This window comes from Acomys minous, assembly GCF_964271855.1.
Source record: "Acomys minous genome assembly, chromosome: 7".
NCBI lineage: Eukaryota > Metazoa > Chordata > Mammalia > Rodentia > Muridae > Acomys > Acomys minous.
Genome location: NC_140488.1, coordinates 98983242 through 99003023, shown reverse-complemented (window position 1 = coordinate 99003023; position 19782 = coordinate 98983242). Strand labels below are relative to the sequence as shown.

Here is a 19782-nt window from a genome sequence, read left to right as displayed (position 1 = left end):
GATATAAAAACTAACATGTCATGGCAACATAATTTCATTAGTAGTTGACAGAGCCTACCATCAAACCTGGGCTTTTTATATCTAAATTCTATTTTTAAAAAACCACCTTCTGTTGTAAATCCCTATGCAGTATTAGTCTTCAGAATACCAATTTGACCAAATGACTTCTCATAAAACAGATTCTGGGGCTGGGGCAAAAACTCAGTCCATAAAAAACAGGAAGACATGAGTTTAATACCCCAGAGCCCACATTAACCAAAAGGTAAGACCTAGAAACACATGTGTGCAATCTCAGCACCAGGGAAATAAAGACAGGCTGATCCAAAAGACTTGCCAGCCAGCTAGCCTAGCCTAGGAATTTACCTAGCCTTGGTAAAATCCAGGCCAGTAATAGATCTTGTCTAAATATAAAAATAAAAAGGTGAATGGCTCTTGAGGAAAACATTCAAAGTTGTCTTTTTTACATACATAGGCACAGGCATGCATATGCATGTGTACTAGTACATATATGTGCCTTTAAGCATGTGAGCACACACAGGCACACACCACATTCTGGGTTTCCAGTCTCTTAGAGGACTATATAAAACAACCTTATCTGGGCTGTTAACACCTTGGAGCCAAGAGTGGCTGTCTTAAGCAGGGGGCATGATTGTTAAAATGAAAATAAGCAAAGTGGCAGCTTTAAACTGCTTGTGAGGGCATGCCCCAACCATGCTGGGTCCTGCTTCTTGACAGACCCAATTCAAAAATGAGCTGCTGTGTGTTCCAGGAAGCTTTAAGATTTTTTTCAGTGAAACAAGGGTGGGAGGAGGATTAGACTCACTTAGCAATGAAGCAGTGAACTGAGACATATGCATCTACTATAAGGAGATACAAAACATCACATGCACTAAGTATGCACTGTTTAAGCATTACATACAAAAGCCGTGCAGTGGTACCTGGTTCTACATTCATAAAAATCAGTGTGTGCAGTGATTACTAATGTGCTTCTCTTAGAAAGGAAGTAAAAAATGCAGCATGTGTTTCCCTTTGATGTCCACTTAAGACAAGACAAAGAATACAGTAAGGATGCAGGAAAAGGGATATGTTTTTCTAGACCTAGAATACAGTTTCCGACATAAAAATCAGTCGGCAAACACACAGTGAATCTGCTTACATGTTCTGCATGTTCCTTCTGCTCTCAACTCCCAACTTTGCCCCTAACAAGAGAGAGAGGAGTACACTAGTTAAGTCTAGTCTCTGTGGTCACACAGGACCTTAACAGTTTTTAATATGCTCAGCCGCTTTGGTGGACTGAGATGCAGTTTGGCGATTTTATCCAGGCAAGCCTTGAATTGGCCATTCATTACGATTGTCTCAGTAAGAATGAGTCCCAGAGGTTCATGTATTAAAAATATACTATTTTATTTATATTATAAAAACAGTATATTATTATGATTCATGTATTATTTACATTGTATTTGACACTGTCTGTAACTCACACATGATAATTCATATGAGTTAGTACAGAGGCTCATGTATTTGAATGCTTGGTCCCTGGTTGGTTGAATTGTTTGGAGAGAATTAGGCTTGATCTTGTTAGAGGAGGTGTGACACGGGAGGCATGCTTTGAGGTTTCCAATGCCCACCCCCTTCCTAGTTAGCTCTCAGCCTCCTCCATTTGAATAAGGATTTGAGCTCTCATCTACTGCTCCTGCACCATGCCTGCCTGCCTGCCTGCTGCCATGCGCCCTGCTGTGATGCTCATGCTCTCGCCCTTTGAACTATAAGGCCCCAATAAACCCATCCTTCTGTAAGTTTCCTTGTTCATGACATTTAGAACAGCCATCGAAATGTCACTAAGACATCCACCTACCCAAGCCTCACAAGAAGCTGAAACTATACGATGTAACACTATACCTGGCCTACATTTTAACACTAGCCACAAATTCTGTGAGCTGAACAAACTAATTCCAAGAGGTGTGGACTAACTTCCACATGATTACACATTTGAAATGGGAAGGCTGCAGCCATTGAAATGAATGGAAGATTTTAGTAGATACCCTTACAGCACTCACCAATGCCCTAGGAAAAAGCATTTGCACACCTCATGGAATCCACAAACAGCTCTAGTGAAGTGGTTCCTCTGAGCCCGATCACAGATAAATAAACAGAGGGCAAGCGTTCAAATAAATGCTAAGATGCTAAGGCTTCAAACATGGTAGCTATTGTTGGCAAAGCTAGGACTGCAAAGCCCCCATCACACAAAGTAAGAATAAAAATAACGTAAATGCATTTTTCGAAATATGCTTTACAGCTGCAAAGTACAGTTCAAGGGCTTCACATTGTCAACTAGGTTAGTCCTCGAAACACCCAGTGGTTAGAGAACCACCCATTTTAGAGAAAAGAAACCGGAGACACCGTCAAGTTAGGAATTTGCCCAAGGCCACACTTTGTGTAAAAGAAATGAAGAAGTCTGGAAGCCAGGATTCCAAATCCAGCAGCTGAGCTGCAAAAGCCACATTCCTCCAGCAGTGCTTCCGTGTTCAGTTGCAGCACCTGTGTTTGGCAATTCCATCCCTAAATTCCTAATTATTTTTACAAAAAGCTAAATATTTAAATAACAGCTTGTCGATGACTGTTAAATGTTTTGTGTGGTCTCTGTGTTTGTGCAATTAAATACTGACTCGGCTCCAAGCAGCACGGTGGAGATGTTTCCACTTTTAGCCTCAGTGTCTTAGAAGTGAAGGTTGAAACACTGGGGGAAATGCATGTCACCTGTTCCTCTAAAGGCAGCGCAAGGCAGCCCATGCTCTGACGAACTGCGCCCTCTGCTGGTCTCTTCACAGAGTTGTAACGACGTCGTTCAGGAGCGATTTGGACCAGAGCTAAAATATGACATTGCCTTGCGGCTGGCCGCGTTACAAATGTACATCGCCACTGTCACCACCAAACAGACGCAAAAAATCTCCCTCAAGTACATTGAGTAAGTGTTCACATTTGGTGCCATGAGATGCTGTGGGTTTTTCTTTACTCTTTTGTATTTGTTTGCAGAATTCATCTTGTTCCTGGCAGACTATTTGTAAACTAGTGGCAAAATATACAAATATTTTGTCATTTGTAATAGAGATACAGTTTTCACTTTACCCACCTTAAGGAAATTTTGGGCAAAGTGAAGAGTATTTTTGTAAAATGATGTGTAAGCGCAAGAACAATGTCTCACTCCTGCCATCCCATCAACTTTAGCAATAGGGAATACTGAGGCAGGAGGCTTGCTCTGAGTACAGAGGCAGCCAGGACCACATAGCAATAGCCTGTCTCCAAACCACCAAGATAAACACAAAACAGGGCCTGGTGATGGAGCCCTATAAGTTCAACTACTCATGAGGCTGAGGCAGCAGAATCCTAAGCTTTTGGGCTACAGCGTGAGTGCAAGGCCAAGACGAGCAACGTATTGGTATTGAGACCCCATCTCAGAATGAGGGGGGAAATGAGTATCAGCACAATCGGCACACAAGACTTACGTCAAAGATAATGGGTAAGTTGAGGTGAGGTACACAATGATTAAGTCACTTGTTACTGTCCCAAGTCATGGGAGTGGGGCAGGGTTAAACCCCAAACAGTGAGACCACTCTTTGTGCCTTAGTTTGAGCAATAGACTGAACTGTCACTGGAGCCAGTTAGCCTGAGCCACCCTCTAAAATATATACCAATCGAAGAGACAAGTAATAGGACAAAGAAGAGAGAAGATAAACCTCATGTGGTAGAAGTGTGAAGAGGACTAAGTAGCAGATCTGCTGAGCATCAAATCTATCTTCGGGAATCCCTGCATGAGATGTTGACTTAAATAGAGATTTAGGTCTAAATAGAGGTCAAGAGGATCCGGGACTCAGCAGCCTTGGTCACAGCCTGCTCCTGCCAACCACTGAGTCCTCATGCCTGGTGTTCAGATAAAGTGTGGGGACTGTGGGAGATTTCTTCCTAGGAGGAAAGTTCCTCCTCTGAATTCACTAGGCTTCAGCTTTTACCTTCTACCAGCATGAGATTCCTGGAAGAATTCCAATACCTTGGGGTTCCTTTGTCTTAATAGTCTGGTCACACAAAGGCCGGGCACACTTGTCTCTTTAGAATCCTCCTTCTATCGCCAGGGTGATTATAGAGCAGTACCTCTCAACCTATAGGTCATGACCCCTTCGCAGGGGTCACCTAAGCCCATCGGAAAACAGGGATATTTACATCATGATTCATAACAGTAGCAAAATGACAGTTGTGAAGTAGCAGTGAGAATAACTTTATGGTTGGGGGTCACCACACAATGAGAAGCTGTGTTAAAGCGCTGCAGCATTAGGAAGATTGAGAACCACTATTATAGAGGGACTTGTCCCAAAGTGTCTTCACAGCAGTATTCAAAGCAATGTCACAAGTTGGGCCTGGTGGCTCACATTTATAATACTATCATCAAAGGAGTCTTAGGAGAATTACAAGTTTGAAGCCAGCCTAAGTTACATAATAAGACCTTGTCAACAAAAATGGAGGGGGGTTGTGAACTGGAGAGATGACTCGGTGGTTAAAAGAACTTGCTTACTCTTGCAGAGGACCAGAGTTTGGTTCCTAGTATCCACATGGTGATTTACAACCATCTGTAACTCCAGTCCCGGGGCAAACTGGCACCCTCTTCTGGCCTCTATGAGCACCAGGCATGCATGTGGTCCATACACAAAAATGCAGGCAAGACATTCATACACATAAAATAAAAATACATCTTTTTTCTTTTCTTTTCTTTTCTTTCTTTTCTTTTTCAATCAAGAATGATGATGCCGTGATATCTGTGTAGAGAAAAAAACTGTAAAGTGGCTGGCAAAGATGTCACACAACAAAGTTGGGTCTGTGAATCATATCATGTTTGTAAACTATGAATGCCTTCTCTTGCTGAGGATTCTATTTTACCACTTGCATCCCTCTTCAGCCAAGAAAGATCCTCTTTTCTTAGAAAATAGATGGTTTGTATTGCCTCCAGCTGATGAATCTATTTAAGGGTCATCCTTTAAGAGGGAATGCTCAGGCTCTCAGCAAGAGATTCACTATCCTAAAGCAAACACCACTTACTTTATATCAGCAGCTCTTGATGCTAACAAAAAGGAGAAGTGATGTGTCAGAGCTCATGGCCAGATTGAAGCCCTGTCTCCGTGCCATGCTAAAAGCCTGAACTGTCTCCCCATCCACACTCAACACATAAACAAATGAATAGAATCCCACTTCCCAAAGAGGCTTTTCCAGGGGCTACTGTAAAGTACCAGGTTAGCATAGACCTAATGTGAGGGCTGAGTTAGAGAGAACTGGACCTCCAATTTGCTACCCCCAGTGTCACTCTGTTCTGTCAATTCCCATTAAATGATGAAAACCCATCCCGTGTTTTCCCTCCCCTGAGTGGTCCATCTCTTTTTCTCCCACGACATACGTATAGTGAGTATAATCCGAGACACTGTTCACAAACAGTTTTTATATTAGCTGGACCCATTCACATGTTCCTTCTGCTACTATTTAAAGTTCTTAGGTCCAGATAAAACTGGCTGCCATTTGAAAAGGTGCCTACACAACCTGAGAACATATTCCCACAACTAAAATTCATTTGGGTGGCTGGAGACAGCTCAGTTACTAAAGTGATTTCTATTAGCATGAGGACTGGAGTATAGCCCCCAGAGCTCATGCTCATAAAGCCGGCTGTGGCATGTGGCCTATGCATATAATCCTAGCACTGGAGAGCCAGAGAGAGGTGGATCCCTGGGACACAGTGACCAACTAGCTGAGCTTAATTGGTGATTGTTAGGCCAGCAGGAGACCGTATCTTTAAAAAACAACAACAACAACAACAACAACAAAAAACAAAAAACCTAGCGCACCTTCGTGCCCCTACTGTCTGACCACTTCTTCTCAAGTGGAACATTGTGCAGACCAGAACCTCTCAGAGATAGCTAGCTTGACTAGAAGTCTTGTAGTCTGCAACAGTCTTGGCAGCAATCAATTCTTTTACTGAGTACTGATTGAGCATTGTATATAATATTTGCATCAGATCGTAAAAAACACTAATTTGTATAAAATAAGAGTCCTGACCAATCAAGAAACTTGTGATCTGTGTATAAAGATGAGACATAAAAATTTCTAGTGGAAGAACACATGTCCGAGAATATCTGGACAGCACACATTAGTCTTCGTAGGTTAAGAGGGCATAGGGAGGGGCAGAGTTGAGGGGGTAGGTAAGGTGATGAGCCTGGGAAAATGAGGAAGTAGGGATCACTGTGATCAAAATGCCTTGTAAGAAAACTCTCAAGTAATCTAAAAGAACATAAAGATATGAAAAATAGACATTTAAGATAATAATACAGGGCTGAGGGTACTTGACTAGCATGAATTAAGGCCTGGGTTCCTGCATAAGCACTGTCCCTCATATATATATATGTACATACATACATACATATATACATACATACATACATACATATTTATGTATACACATATATTTATATATAAATATCTTTATATCTGTATCATATTCTTATTTTATTTTATATATTTTGACTTTTTTCTTTTTCCTTTATTCTTTCACATAATACATCCCAACCCCAGCACCCCCTCCAGTCTCCCCTTGCCTCACCTCTCCCCCAGAGGTTCCTCCAGTTCCCTTCAGAAAAAAAAGCAGACTTCCCAGTGATATCAACCAAACACAGCATAACGAGACACAATAAGACTAGGCACAAACCCTCATATCAAGGCTGGAAGAGGCAACCCAATAAGAGGAAAGGAGTCCTCAGAATAGACAAAAAAAATTCAGAGCCAGCCCCTTTCAGTACCATTGTTAGGAGTCCCACAGAAACCACAAGGCATACAACCACGAGAGAGAGAGAGAGAGAGAGAGAGAGAGAGAGAGAGAGAGAGAGAGAGAGAGAGAGAGAGAGATATGACCTAGTGCAAGTCCTTCAGGGCTCTGTGAGTGTTACTTCAGTTTCTGTGAGCACATATGAGCTATGCTTAGTTTGCTCTGTGGACCATGTTCTCATGGTGTCCTCGAGCCTTCTGGGTCTTACAATCCCCTCCCTCCTTCTTCTGTGGGGTTCCCCCAAGCTCCACCTAATGTTTGGCTGTGGGTCTCTGCATCTGCTCCCATCAGCTGCAGGAGGAAGCCTCCCTGATGACAACTAGGTTAGGCACCAATCTACAAGTATAGCAGAATATCATTAGAAATCATTTATTTGACTTTTTTCCTTTTGGTCAATTGTGTTTGATTCTACCCTAGGTCTCTAAACCCTAGTACTTCCTCTCTCTCTCTCTCTCTCTCTCTCTCTCTCTCTCTCTCTCTCTCTCTCTCTCTCTCTCTCTCTCTGTTTTGAATAAATTCACAAGTAGCCCTAAGGCACAACACATGGGGACAGTAAGTACAAGCTAAGTAAGTCCAAGAAAATATATTGGAAATATCTGGATAGAGCAAGTATTTAAGAGACTCAGAAGTACGTTGAACACAATGTCTCTTTAATGACCATTCTTAGTGTTCTTTCTATAGAGTAAAGAATATGTATATTTTAAATGTGAACATACATATCAATGATCCAATAGAATGTTTCCTGCATGTTAATTAAAAGTTGTCTCCCTATCTTATCAAGAGTCCATTTGTTCCAATATTCAGCAGAGTGTCATTTAGTTTTCTATAAGTCATCACCATAAGAACAGGGAATGAAAAATCTGCTTCCTGTTGCAGGAAAGAATGGGGACTAGAAACTTTTCTTCCATCTGCTGTGCTGCAGAGCATGAAGGAGAAGAACATCAAGAAAGCACTCTCCCACCTTGTCAAAGCCAATCAAAATTTGGTACCACCGGGTAAAAAGGTAGCCCAGTTACATCTTAATAGAATCTAGACTTTTTTTAAGCAGAGACTTGCATGCATTTAAGAAGGTATTTAAAATTAGCCCAAGAAGAACCTACTTGGCACACCAAATTTCTAGAAGGACTTTGTACACTACTGACAGATGTGTAAAATAGATTTCTAGAAATCTATTTCTTTCTCACAAATTGTAAACTACTTACTGTGTGGGGCAGGAGGTGTGGGGGTGTTCACATGAGAGAATTCTGAGACTCTGCAGTTAGGGGATCAAATCACAAGATAATTGTACATTTTCATCCTGTGACTAGTTAAATGTACAGAGCAGCTTAAATGTGCAGCATCCAGTAGGGGGCCCTGCGGGCCAGTTACTGTGTTCATTACATTAGGGGTTCTCTCCCAGGGAAATGTTGACATTCAGTAAGAGGTTGTTCCTTCCTGAGGTGTAAGGATGTTGTGCTGGGCATTGTGATATATGAAGCAGCATCCTTGATCTCTACTGAACAGGTATCAGTGTCATCCTCCATCAATGTCTACAAACCAAAATATGTCCAGGTATTGCCAAGCATGCCCTAAAAAAAAAAAAAAAAAACCTCACCACCACCACCCACCACCACCATCAGTGACAACCACTTTGGGGACAAGAAAGAAAAGTTATTTCTGTCAGTCATCATTAGTGTTAACATCTTTGTAGTCATTTCTGTTTTCATTAAGTAGGAAACGCAAAAAGACCATTTAAAAGTATACTGTTGGTCAGAAAAAGAAAGGTATGGCTGAGAAGTAATAAAAAAACAAATATTCCAGTAAGTAGAAAGGCAAGGAGCCTTAAATCTCTGAGCCTATAAAATGGGAAACAACCTGAGTACACACTGCAGCTAATATAAGCTATTGAAACTTGTCTGACCCCAATACAAATCACCATCCATGTGAGTAGTTCTTTGGTCTTAGTATCCTATTTTCTGTCATTTTTATAAGGCCTCACCCCATAAACGTTTTTTTAAACATATAATCAAGTTCAGTACACTCTTGGCCACGTTTTCCGTCCCAGTTTCAAAGGAAAATGTCTCCTATCGCCTCACTGTGAACACTCAGCTTCAGAAAAATAACAAGATGCCATGGGTCGTGAGTTTTACAATTCCCAGGGCTGGGGAGATGGTTCACATGTTAAACTGTTTGCTATACAAGCAGTAAGATCTGAATTCAGTCCCAGAACCCACGTAATGATGCTGCATGTGGTAGCTAACCCTTGTAATCCCAGTGCTGGGGAGATGGGCACAGGCTCCCTGGGATTCACAGGGTTTACTGGCGCTCACTAGCCAGCCAGCTTAGGATATTTAGTGAACCTCAGGGCTATGAAATGCCATCTCAAATAAAGCAAAGCAACTGGCTCCTGAGGAATCACATCTGATCTATCCCCTGTCGTCCTTGCACACATGCACTCATATATATGCATACCTTCATATACATGCACACACACACACACACACACACACACACACACACACACACTTATAGTTTTTGCTCTGATTTGCCCAAATTTGATCTATGTTAACTAATTTGATTTTATTTTTTCATGCCTGGTCTACTGATCTTATAAGAATTTAGCAACCACCAATATTAGTTCATTCTTTTATATATTATATACCCATTGTGTGTGTGTGTGTGTGTGTGTGTGTGTGTGTGTGTGTGTGTTTCCTATAAAAACTAGCATTTCCAGCCAAGAATGAGTGGTTTGCTTAAGTTATTTTGGGCTTTTGCAAGAGTTGGGGTGAATGAATGCTTCAAAATTACAACTACACAAAGGGCAATACTGCAAGAGAGTGGGAAAGTTATGCATGACTGAAACAGAATTTTCCAGTCTTTGCCACTTAATGGTGATCCTCTACATGTTGAAAGTTTCACCTTTGACAAACATTCCTTGTGCATTCCTTATAAATACAGGTACAGAATTCTAGCCAAATTCCTCTTTTTTAAGTGGCATGAAAGCCTGTGTTTTGAAGTTTCTATAAAGATCAGTTCTATCTAGATATTTCTGATTCACAAAACTCAATAGATTCTCAGAGTTGAATTCACAAAACAAGGATTTCCATTTCAAACCCAAATAGTTTCACAGTGACTAGAGTTCAGAAAGTTCATTTTCCCTGAAAACTTGAGAAGAGTAGAAGAAACTCGATAGGGGAGGTGTGAAAGCCTGCTTGAAAGCTTTGTATAGATTTCATGTACCCCTACAAATTCTGTGTGCAGGTGAGCCTCGTGTATCATTGGAGAATTTACATGCTACATGCCTTTGCCTCTAATCACAGTTGGAAAGTGTCTTTACCTATTGTAACCTCCTCGTAAGCAGACATTTCCAGGGAGCAGTGTGTCACCTTGTTCTCATTTGTTGAAAGCTCTAAACCATGTGTCTGTATGCATGAAACTACCTAACCCCCCTAACACACACATACACACACATACACACATACACACACACACACACACACACACACACACACACACACACACACTTCTCTTTCAGAAGCAATAAGATTTGAATCTTGATGTTGCATTGTAGTCCATCATCAGAAAACTTAGGAAATACCAATTACTGTCCTTCCTACTAAAAAGTCTTTCTCACACCCTATCTCCCCGGCAATAAAAGCATCCTCCTTTGAGTCTGGTAGTGAAACTCAGTTGGAAGAGAACCCAGAGTTCCACCCCAGAATTTTATACATTGGGCATGGTGGCACACACCAGGAATCCCAACACTCTATAGAGTTGAAGGCAAGAGGATCAAAGTTCAAGGTGCTCTTCAGCTAACCAGCAAATTCGAAGGTAGCCTAGGATACATAAAACCACCATCTCCAAACAACAAAGCATCTTTGTCATGTGCCTTTGTTTCCATGGTAGAAAGAGCCCCCACCCACTGGAGCCCACATTTGAGCTTTCTTTTCTCTCCTCAGCTATCTGCACTGCAAGCCAAGGTCCACTATCTCAAGTTCCTCAGTGACCTGCGACTGTATGGGGGCCGTGTGTTCAAGGCAACGTTAGTGGTAATTTCATTTTATTTCTTTCTATCTGGAGCTACAGGGGACTGCCAAATATCATAGTAGAGGCTGTCTTCAAGGAGTTATCCTGCATTCAGAATTCAAAGAAGCTAAGAATCTTTCCTGTTTTTCAGTCCTAACTGACTTTGTCATAGTCTGAAGATACCTTGAGAAATGTTTGATCTAGATAGCATTGCTGTAGCAGTCCCTGAAAAAAGAAGTGTGAAGAACAAGGGTATCAAAGGACTCTAAGCATTGGTGGCTTCTCAATCAGAGCCAGAAGGGGAAAAAAACCACAAGTCTCACTTCTAAAAGATTCTAATACTTATAAGTATATTGTACCATAGTAATATTTACTTTCTACTTTATTCATAATTTATCAGAACCTCCATACACTCATATATGAGTCCTTCTAACTGGATACTTTGGTAAAATGTGACCCAAAAGAAAACTTCCTAAAGAATATACTGTGATCTCATAAAAACATTCTCTCAGGCTGAGATTTAGCTGATGCCTCAGAAGTCCAGGCTTTGAAATATTCTGTCATTCTCTTTCCTTAGCAGGCAGAGAAGCGCTCAGAAGTAACTCTTCTGGTTGGTCCTCGGTATGGCATAAGCCATGTGATAAACACCAAAACCAATCTGGTGGCTCTTTTAGCTGACTTCAGCCACGTCAACAGGATTGAGATGTTTACAGAAGAGGAGAGTTTGGTGAGGGTGGAGTTGCACGTGCTAGATGTGAAGGTGAGCCTCCCAAATGTTGACCCATGGCCCCGGCTTGAACAGCTCAGTTCTAATAGTATTGATGGTGTTCACCACGCAAGGAAGAGTTAATCTGTCCTGGACCTCGAAGGTCCCATATTGTGAAAAAAAAAAAAAAAGTAAATAACAAATCCAAACAATTCCAATCCAGGGGCTCTAGTCCTCGTTAGATTGCTGTGTGATTTGGGGACAAGTTGTTATATTTCTTCAGGTGCAGTTTCTCCATCTATGTACAAAAAAACGCCAAGTTATAGCATTTCTCCATCCCCTCTGGCTATAGAATACTGAATCATATAACATCAGGGAGAATGTGTTCCCATCTGAGTTTCTATACTGGATTACTCACACGGGGAGTCAGTGAGAGCTCCTCCAGCTTCATAGAAGTCTCATTCTCTTTGGTTAAATTAAGATACCCAGCCCCAATACTGGGCCCACTATAGCAGAGTTGGAGGAATAGAGTCAGGGATACCAGGATGATTTTAAAGAGTTTCTGCAGAGCAAGTAAGAATTACCAGCATGCTCTGCAGTGATAACATACTCCCATGACAGAGCATGGAGGCTCACATGTGCCACCTGTGCACATGGGATGTCATGGCCTTTAATTCAGATGGCTCCAATTGACTTCCCAGCCAAACACAAGTGTGGCAAGATTCTTGGAGTGCCTTTCATAGTTTATGGCCCAGGATGCTGAAAGAAACTGTGACATTGTAGAGAACAGGCACAATGAATGGGAACTAAATGTTGTCACTAGTAAGAGGAATAGAATGTCTCATATAGAATCGGGTGAGGAGAACTTGCCAATGGTCTCCTCCCTGAGCTGACTACTACTGATGGGATGGTTTAGGGCCTGAACAAAGACTTCAATTCAGTAGAAAGGACAATTCAGAGATTTTGAATAGGAAGTGTTCCAATGACTGAGGGTGAATGTGGCCAGTGTCCTCCCTGTTCCTAAGAGTAAGAAGTACAAGACCTGTTGCTTTGCTGTCTTGGCCTTGTTGTTGTCTGCTGCTTCTTCTTCTTCTTCTTCTTCTTCTTCTTCTTCTTCTTCTTCTTCTTCTTCTTCTTTTTCTATTGGCACCTTTCTGCCTCCTTTGCTCTTTCTTTCCATAAGAACACACCCTTCCAAGACAAAGAGAAAGGCTGTCACATCAGCACTTCCTTCCGCATCCAAGACGCATGGGCCTCATATGAGCTCATTGTTGCCAATTTTAGCAGTGTCACTTCCCAGCTCACAGTTCAAGTTTACGTTTGTGTAAATTTGCAACTTCTTTTAGAAACATCCTTTTCTCAGATCTCTTTGACACTTTCCACTCAGTTATCGCCAAAATTTCAACACACATTTTACTTCCCTTGAACATTCATTTTCACCACAAACCTCACATTTTAAAAGCTATTTTTAGACATGTGTCTGCATGCGTGTATGCATGTAGGTGCTTTTGTAGGTCAAGAGATGGCATGAGCTCTCCAGGGGGTGGAGTTACAGGCCATTATGAGCCACCTGATGAAGGTGCAGGAAACCCAACTCGGGTGCCTGGAAAGAGCAGTACAAGCCATCTCTCCAGCCCCACAAATCTCAAATAGAATATTCCTGAGGTTTTTTGCCTTGTGAGTTTGATTTTTTATTTTTTTGTAACTGAAATAACTTAGCCTTAAATATTACTCTTTAGACAATCCACTACTGTAAAAGAAAACCATTGTTTCACGGGGCTTGGTACTTGATTCATTCCAGAATGAGTTGAAAGGGAATTTTTAATTCAGTCCTTGAACATATGCACAGTGAACACATATGAACTCTCTCCTGTGTCTGCTATGGTCACCTTTCCTGCTGCAGAAAACTGCATTCTTATTTTGGTATACAGAAATCCGTTCCCATTGTCTCTAACACCCTTCTCTATTCTTCTCCCTCTTCCCTACTTGGCAATGTTGCTCATGCTGGCTCCTCTGTTGCTCTTAGAGCTCTACTGCTGGTTAGTGTCAATCCTCTGTGAAGGCCGCAGGCTTTGGCAACTGTGTCTCCTGAATGTTTTCTAAGGCACCTTGTGTTATCTCTGAATTTCTCCCCCTCGCTTATGCTTCTCCAATGTTAGTGTTCCCTCAGTAACATCTTTTGCTTACAGTTCATAAGCATTTAAAAAAAATACTTTAGGCAGGAAGACTTTAATGAGAATTTCCTTCTTGTGCATTTCTTTGTTGTGAAGCCCATCACACTCCTTATGGAGTCATCAGATGCCATGAACCTGGCCTGTCTGACGGCTGGATACTACCGGCTGCTTGTGGACTCCAGGAGGTCAATATTTAATATGGCCAACAAGAAAAATGCAGGCACGCAGGACACAGGTATTTTTTTCTACATTCATGAAATGCTGACCCTTCTACCCATACCTTGAGAACTCAATAACAATAATAGTCATGGAATTCATTAGTAAACTGTCATCCATAAGAAACCTGATTCCAAGGGCTGGAAAGATGGGGAGTACACGCCACACAAGCATGAGGACCTGAGGCCCAAGGCTCAGAGCCCACGTAAAGCTAGGCAAATAACATGTGTCTGTGTTCCCAGTGTTCCTCCAGTAAAAGAGGCAGAGACAAAAGAGTCCCTGTGAGCTTGTGGCTCAGCCAGCCTGGAGTAAACAACTCAGCAGTGAACAACAGAGATCCTGCCTTATTCACAGCAGAAGACAAGGACCAGTACCTAAAGTTGTTCTCTGACCTCTACATGCATACCATGGCATACACATGCCTATACATGCATAGATAATGCATACATGCATATGTCACACACACACAGGCATTCATGTGGGCACATGTACACACACACACACACACAAACACACACATACACACACAAAGAAATTTTGATAGAGTGTTTGCCTAGTACATATAACACCCTTGGTTTAATTCCCATTACTATCAGGAAAAGAGAAAAGATAGAGTTGTACCTATTAAAAAATCTAATTTCCAAATATTATACAAATCTTTACAGTACTGATGGCATTAACTATTAAAAATAAACATGATGATTTACCCATTACATCTGGAATGTCACTTGGAAATGACAGGACTTCAAAGGCAGTGGTTTTACTGCTATGAAATCTTTACAGTCTTTTTCCTTTTCTTTCTTTCTTTCTTTTTTTCCTTGATGCTTGTAGGATGGAACCCAGGTCCTCACCTAGTTATATATACTAGGCAGACACTCTGCCACTAAGCTGCTGTCATAGTCCTATGGCCACATTTTTATTGCCTCAATCTTAAAATGGCTGGGACACTGAAAATTAAGTCCCCTATTGTAGAATTTCTCCTTCTTTAATACCCTAGACTAGAACTTTGATATCTTATAGACTTACTAATTTATACTAATTTACTTATGTATGCATGCATGCATGCATGCATTTAATGAAAAAGAGTGTGTAGCCCAAGCTAGCCTGGAACTCACTGGGTATTCCAGTCTGACCTGAAGTTACAGCATTCCTGACTCTGCCTCCACAGTGCTGGGATTCTCAGTGTGAGCCACCACTGCTGTTTTGGACTTGGAAGTTCTAGAAGGAACTTATTCTACCCTGGCACCTTCTAGGAGCCATACTATAGGCCCTGAGAAGGCAAAGATATCACAGAGCTCACTCCTATAAAGGCCACTTGATAGGACAAAATACTCACAGAGGTGAGGAAAGGAAGGGCATAGGTTTTTAAGTTGACTAGTGCATAAGTGCAAGTAGTCATAATTTGTTGCATGATTTTTTTCTCTAGTCTATATTTTCTTCTGTCTGCAGTTGATCCCCAATAAATATGGCTGATAGACACCACCATGAAAATCAGAACTACTGAAAGATGACAAAATTACCATTGAGGGTCCTACAAATAAGCCTTCCTTTTAAAAATGAGAACTATAAGACAGAGTGGCATAACTAGAATCCAAGTACCTAGGACTTACTCAGTTGTAAATCACTCAGCAAACACCATGAGTCTGAGGCCACCCTGGGCTACATGGAAAACTCCAGGCCAGGTAGAGCTATATAACAAGACTCTGTGTCAAAACAGCGGTGACAACAATAATAAAGGAATTCTAAGGCTGGTGAGATAGTTCATTGGGTAAAGGCACTTTTTGCTTAGCCCAAAATTCTGAGTTTGACCTCCAGGATCCATGTGATGAAGTGAAAGAACCAACTTTTACAAGTTGTTCTCTGACCTTTACATGCTTTCCATAGCACGCACACGCGCGCGCGCGCACACACACACACACACACACACACACACACACACACACTAAATTCTTGAGAAAAACTTCATTGTCATTGTCTCTAAGGTGGGGAAAACAAACATCCTTTGATTTTCAAACTGAGCCACAAACGTAACTCTTCACCATAGTATGTGGATACATAACTGTATATATAGATGCATGTGAGTTCATTGTGATAGTCAAAGGAAGCAGAAACAGTTTTACTTATGGATAAGAGCCAGCCATATCAAAAGAAAGGAGAGAGATGGGGGAAAAACATTCTCAGAAGGTACCTTTGACTTTCCAGACCACCTTAAGTGGTATGAGTTTTCAATTTCCTCAAAGTTTGTGTTTTCTCATTCATAGTATTCATCGAAAATGTTATCTTGGAAAGCCAGAATTGGGAAAAAATCTGTGTACAATGCCTAAAATTTTGTCCAGTTGTTCTACTAATTGTCAGTGGTGGGGGAAATGATGTAAAAATAATGGTGAAAGTCAAGGAAATATAGACGGGAGAGGAATACACAAAGAGGCAGTGAGAGGCCCTGAGAGATGCAGATGACTAAAAATGATGAGAAAAGGCCAAGGATGCAGCTTAGCAGTAAAGCACTTACTTACCATGCACAAGGCTCTAAGTTTCATTAGCAGGGCCACACAACAAAAGACAATAATTTAAAAGGGACAGAATGAAAAGAAAGTGGTAAGTCCATACAGAGACTCTTGTAGTGAATATTTTTACAACTATATTTTTCATTGAGAGAGATTTACAGCCATTCAACAAATGACCTTTGAGATTCCAAAGAGCACTTGGGCAATTTAACGCAATGCTTTCCCATTGCAAAACCAGTGTCTGGCTTTTATTTTCAAATAGTAAAGTTTACCCAGAAAATAAAACCTTTTTTTTTCCCTGTGAGCCACTCAAATTGTACAGGTGCAGAGACAAAAGTAAATCCACCACTCTAAAAATGATTACAGTAATAGGGTTTCAGTGTTGTCCAGTTTTTAGTTACACATGATGAGATGTTCAGATAAAATTGGGAGACAAAATGACTTAGTTAATAAAGGTGGTGTCACTGGGAGAAAAAAAATAGGACTTCAATTCTCAGTGTTCTTACTAAACTCTATAGGAAAAGTGGAGATGCAAATATGTGCTCCATACACATCCTTCCCATGGATAAACGGTAGCAAGGAGGAGCCAACAAAAGAACACACTGGTGGAACTGTGGGCCTAAGCTGAGTGATAGTATGGGACTTAGTGTGATGGTCACCTTCAGCTGTCAAGTTGAGCCTGCACTAGGATTTCCAGGTGGTTAAGACCTTGAATATAAAATAAATTGTCAACTTAACATAATTGGGAATCACCTGTTAGGAGAGTGCCTGCCATAGTCAGTGTTCTATTGGCTGTGAAGAGACGCCATGACCATGGCAACTCTTATAAAGGAAAACATTTAATTGGGGCTTACTTAGAGTTTAGAGGTTTAGTCCATTATTGTCATGGTGGGAAACATGGCAGCACATAGGCAGACATGGTGCTGGAAAAGTAGTTCTTTTGAGATCCACAGGCAGGAGGAAGAGAGAGAGACTGGGCCTGGCTTGGGTCTTTGACATCTCAAAGCCCACCGCCAGTGACATATTTCCTCCTTCAAGGCCATGTCTACTCTAACAAGACAGTTCTCCTTAATCCTTCTAAGTAGTGACACTCCATGATGTCTAGGCACTCAAATATTTGAGCTTCTGGGAGCCACTTCTATTTAAATTACCACTAGGAGTTAGAATGAGGGACTGTCTAGATACAAACTCGCCTGTGGGCATATCTGGGAAGGATTTTCTTGATCATGCTAGTTGACATGAGAAGACCCAGTCCAATATGGGTGGCATCATTCCCTAAATTTATGCACTGTACTATGTAAGAGTAAAAGAAGTATGCTGAGCGCTAACATTACATTCATTGCTCTTTGCTCTTGATAGTGCATATGATGTAACTAAATGCTTCAAGTTCCTGTCACCTTGACTTCCCCATCTGTGATTGAATGTGTGACCTAGAACTGTGAGCTGAAATAAACCTTTTCTCCCCTAAGTTCTTATCAGGGTGAAATAGGACACTTAGCATTCTGCAATGGCTAGTACCACCTTTTCTTCTCTGGAAACTCCTAGAAGGTTTCCGGAGACAAAAGAAAAGTGAACAGTAAATTTCTGATATCAGTTCCTTAGCTCATTGCTGTGAGCAAATATCTGACAAAAAAAAACATGTTAAGGAAAGGCTTTCTTTGCCTAGCAGTTTGAGGATACTGTGAAACACGGCACAGGAGGTGTGATGGCTGGAATATAAGGCAGCCAAGAACATTGTGTCCATAGTTAGGAGGTGGAGAATGTGGTAGTCTACTCTTTAGCACTTTCTCGTTTTTATTCAGCTTGGGCCTACATTCAGGTTGTGTCTTTGCTGCTCTGTTAAACCTTTCTAGAAACACTTTTGTAAACGGCTGTAGGTGCGCCTCCTAGTGGCTATAAATCTAGTAATCATCATGCTTCATGAATCGTCCTCCAGTGAAGACTAAGCCACAATTCCTACCCCAGAGTGTTCTCTGTCTCCTGACTCATTCCAAAAAGGTAAAGCATATACACTGTAGAGAGAAAGTCCAAATTGATCCTATATTTTTTAAATCACAATTTGAGATAGACTTTAGTCAAGACATTCTAATAACTTATAAGCTAACACTTATTATTCTATCTTGAAATTTTGCCTTTAAACTTTCTTAAAATCCCAGACCCCACATATCTATGCATTTATTAGCTTTTAGGAAAGTCTGAATGCATATAATTTACACTTGGCTTCCTGACCAATTTAGTTTTCTTGTTATAAAACTAAAGTCAGAAAATTAGAAAACTATGACCAATGCCTTACTCTTGTTCTTATGAATAAAGGTTTATTGTAATTCAACCATACACATTGTATCACTTTCCTTAGGCTGTGTCAACAAATAATTTAAAATGTGGTGGCTTGGAGAAATAAACAGAAATTGACCCACTGTTTGAAGGCTGAGTCTAAAATCAAGGTGTAGGCATATCTTGGCTTCCTCCAACAGATCTAAAGGAAGATGATGCATCCTCCATCTTCCTGCCACTGATGGCTACCAGAATTCCTTGTGGTTGCACCATTCTAGCTTTTGAATGTGACTTCATATTGCCTTTAGTTCTCCCCCCGCCCCCCTCCATGTGGTTCAGATTGCTTTGCCTTAATGCTACTTGCCACTGGATTGAGGAACTGCACAAATAATTCTGAATGGTCTTATATCAAGATCCTTAATTAAATATGCAAATGCTTTTCCAAATATGGTCATATATTCAATAAAGAAACATACTCAAAGTGGGTATGTCATTTGGAGACCACCATTTATCCCATACCTTCATGTGTTCATGTATCTACCATCTATGGCACACACACTCACACACATACATGCACACACATATACACATTAAGAGATAGAGAGAGAAATAATCTAGTTTTGTTGGTGGTGAAACAGTATTGAAGTCACATAAAATATACTGACTGCAAAGATGCAAATATGGCCCATATATATATATCAGTGTCCTTAAAAGTTTATCTTTTACTTGTTGCTTATAAAAATGCAGATATTTAGAAAAATGATGCTGAATATTTTCAGCATTATATAATTTGGGGAAAACAAAAATTACTATGGTAAAACTAATTTTCTTTTCCAAATGTTATGTATACCCAGTGTCAGTATGCCCCAAATATGGGACAAGGGCGGGCTGAAAGAACAGATGGAAAATTAGTAGGGCCCCAAATTTTCCTGAGAAAGTTGCTTCTGGAATCAACAAAGCAATAGCCACAGAATGACCTACTTCTCTCTCTTGCTAAATATCAGAGCAAATCTCCACATGTAATTTCCACATTAAAAGACCCTTGAGGAG

The 19782-nt window shown here is 40.9% G+C and overlaps 1 protein-coding gene across 11 annotated transcripts in view; it reads left to right on the top strand.

Annotated features, from left to right (window-relative positions):
- Positions 1–19782, top strand: part of FRMPD4 (FERM and PDZ domain containing 4) — a 919852-nt gene that overhangs the window by 890679 nt on the left and 9391 nt on the right. For 10 of the 11 annotated variants that reach the window (XM_084789366.1, XM_084789374.1, XM_084789372.1 and 7 more), the window contains 5 exons: positions 2829–2965; positions 7730–7856; positions 10792–10881; positions 11436–11618; positions 13835–13973. In XM_084789366.1, coding sequence (XP_084645492.1) covers positions 2829–2965; positions 7730–7856; positions 10792–10881; positions 11436–11618; positions 13835–13973 — 676 coding nt within the window. The remainder of the gene's footprint in view (positions 1–2828; positions 2966–7729; positions 7857–10791; positions 10882–11435; positions 11619–13834; positions 13974–19782) is intronic. The other variant, XM_084789369.1, reaches the window with a different exon arrangement.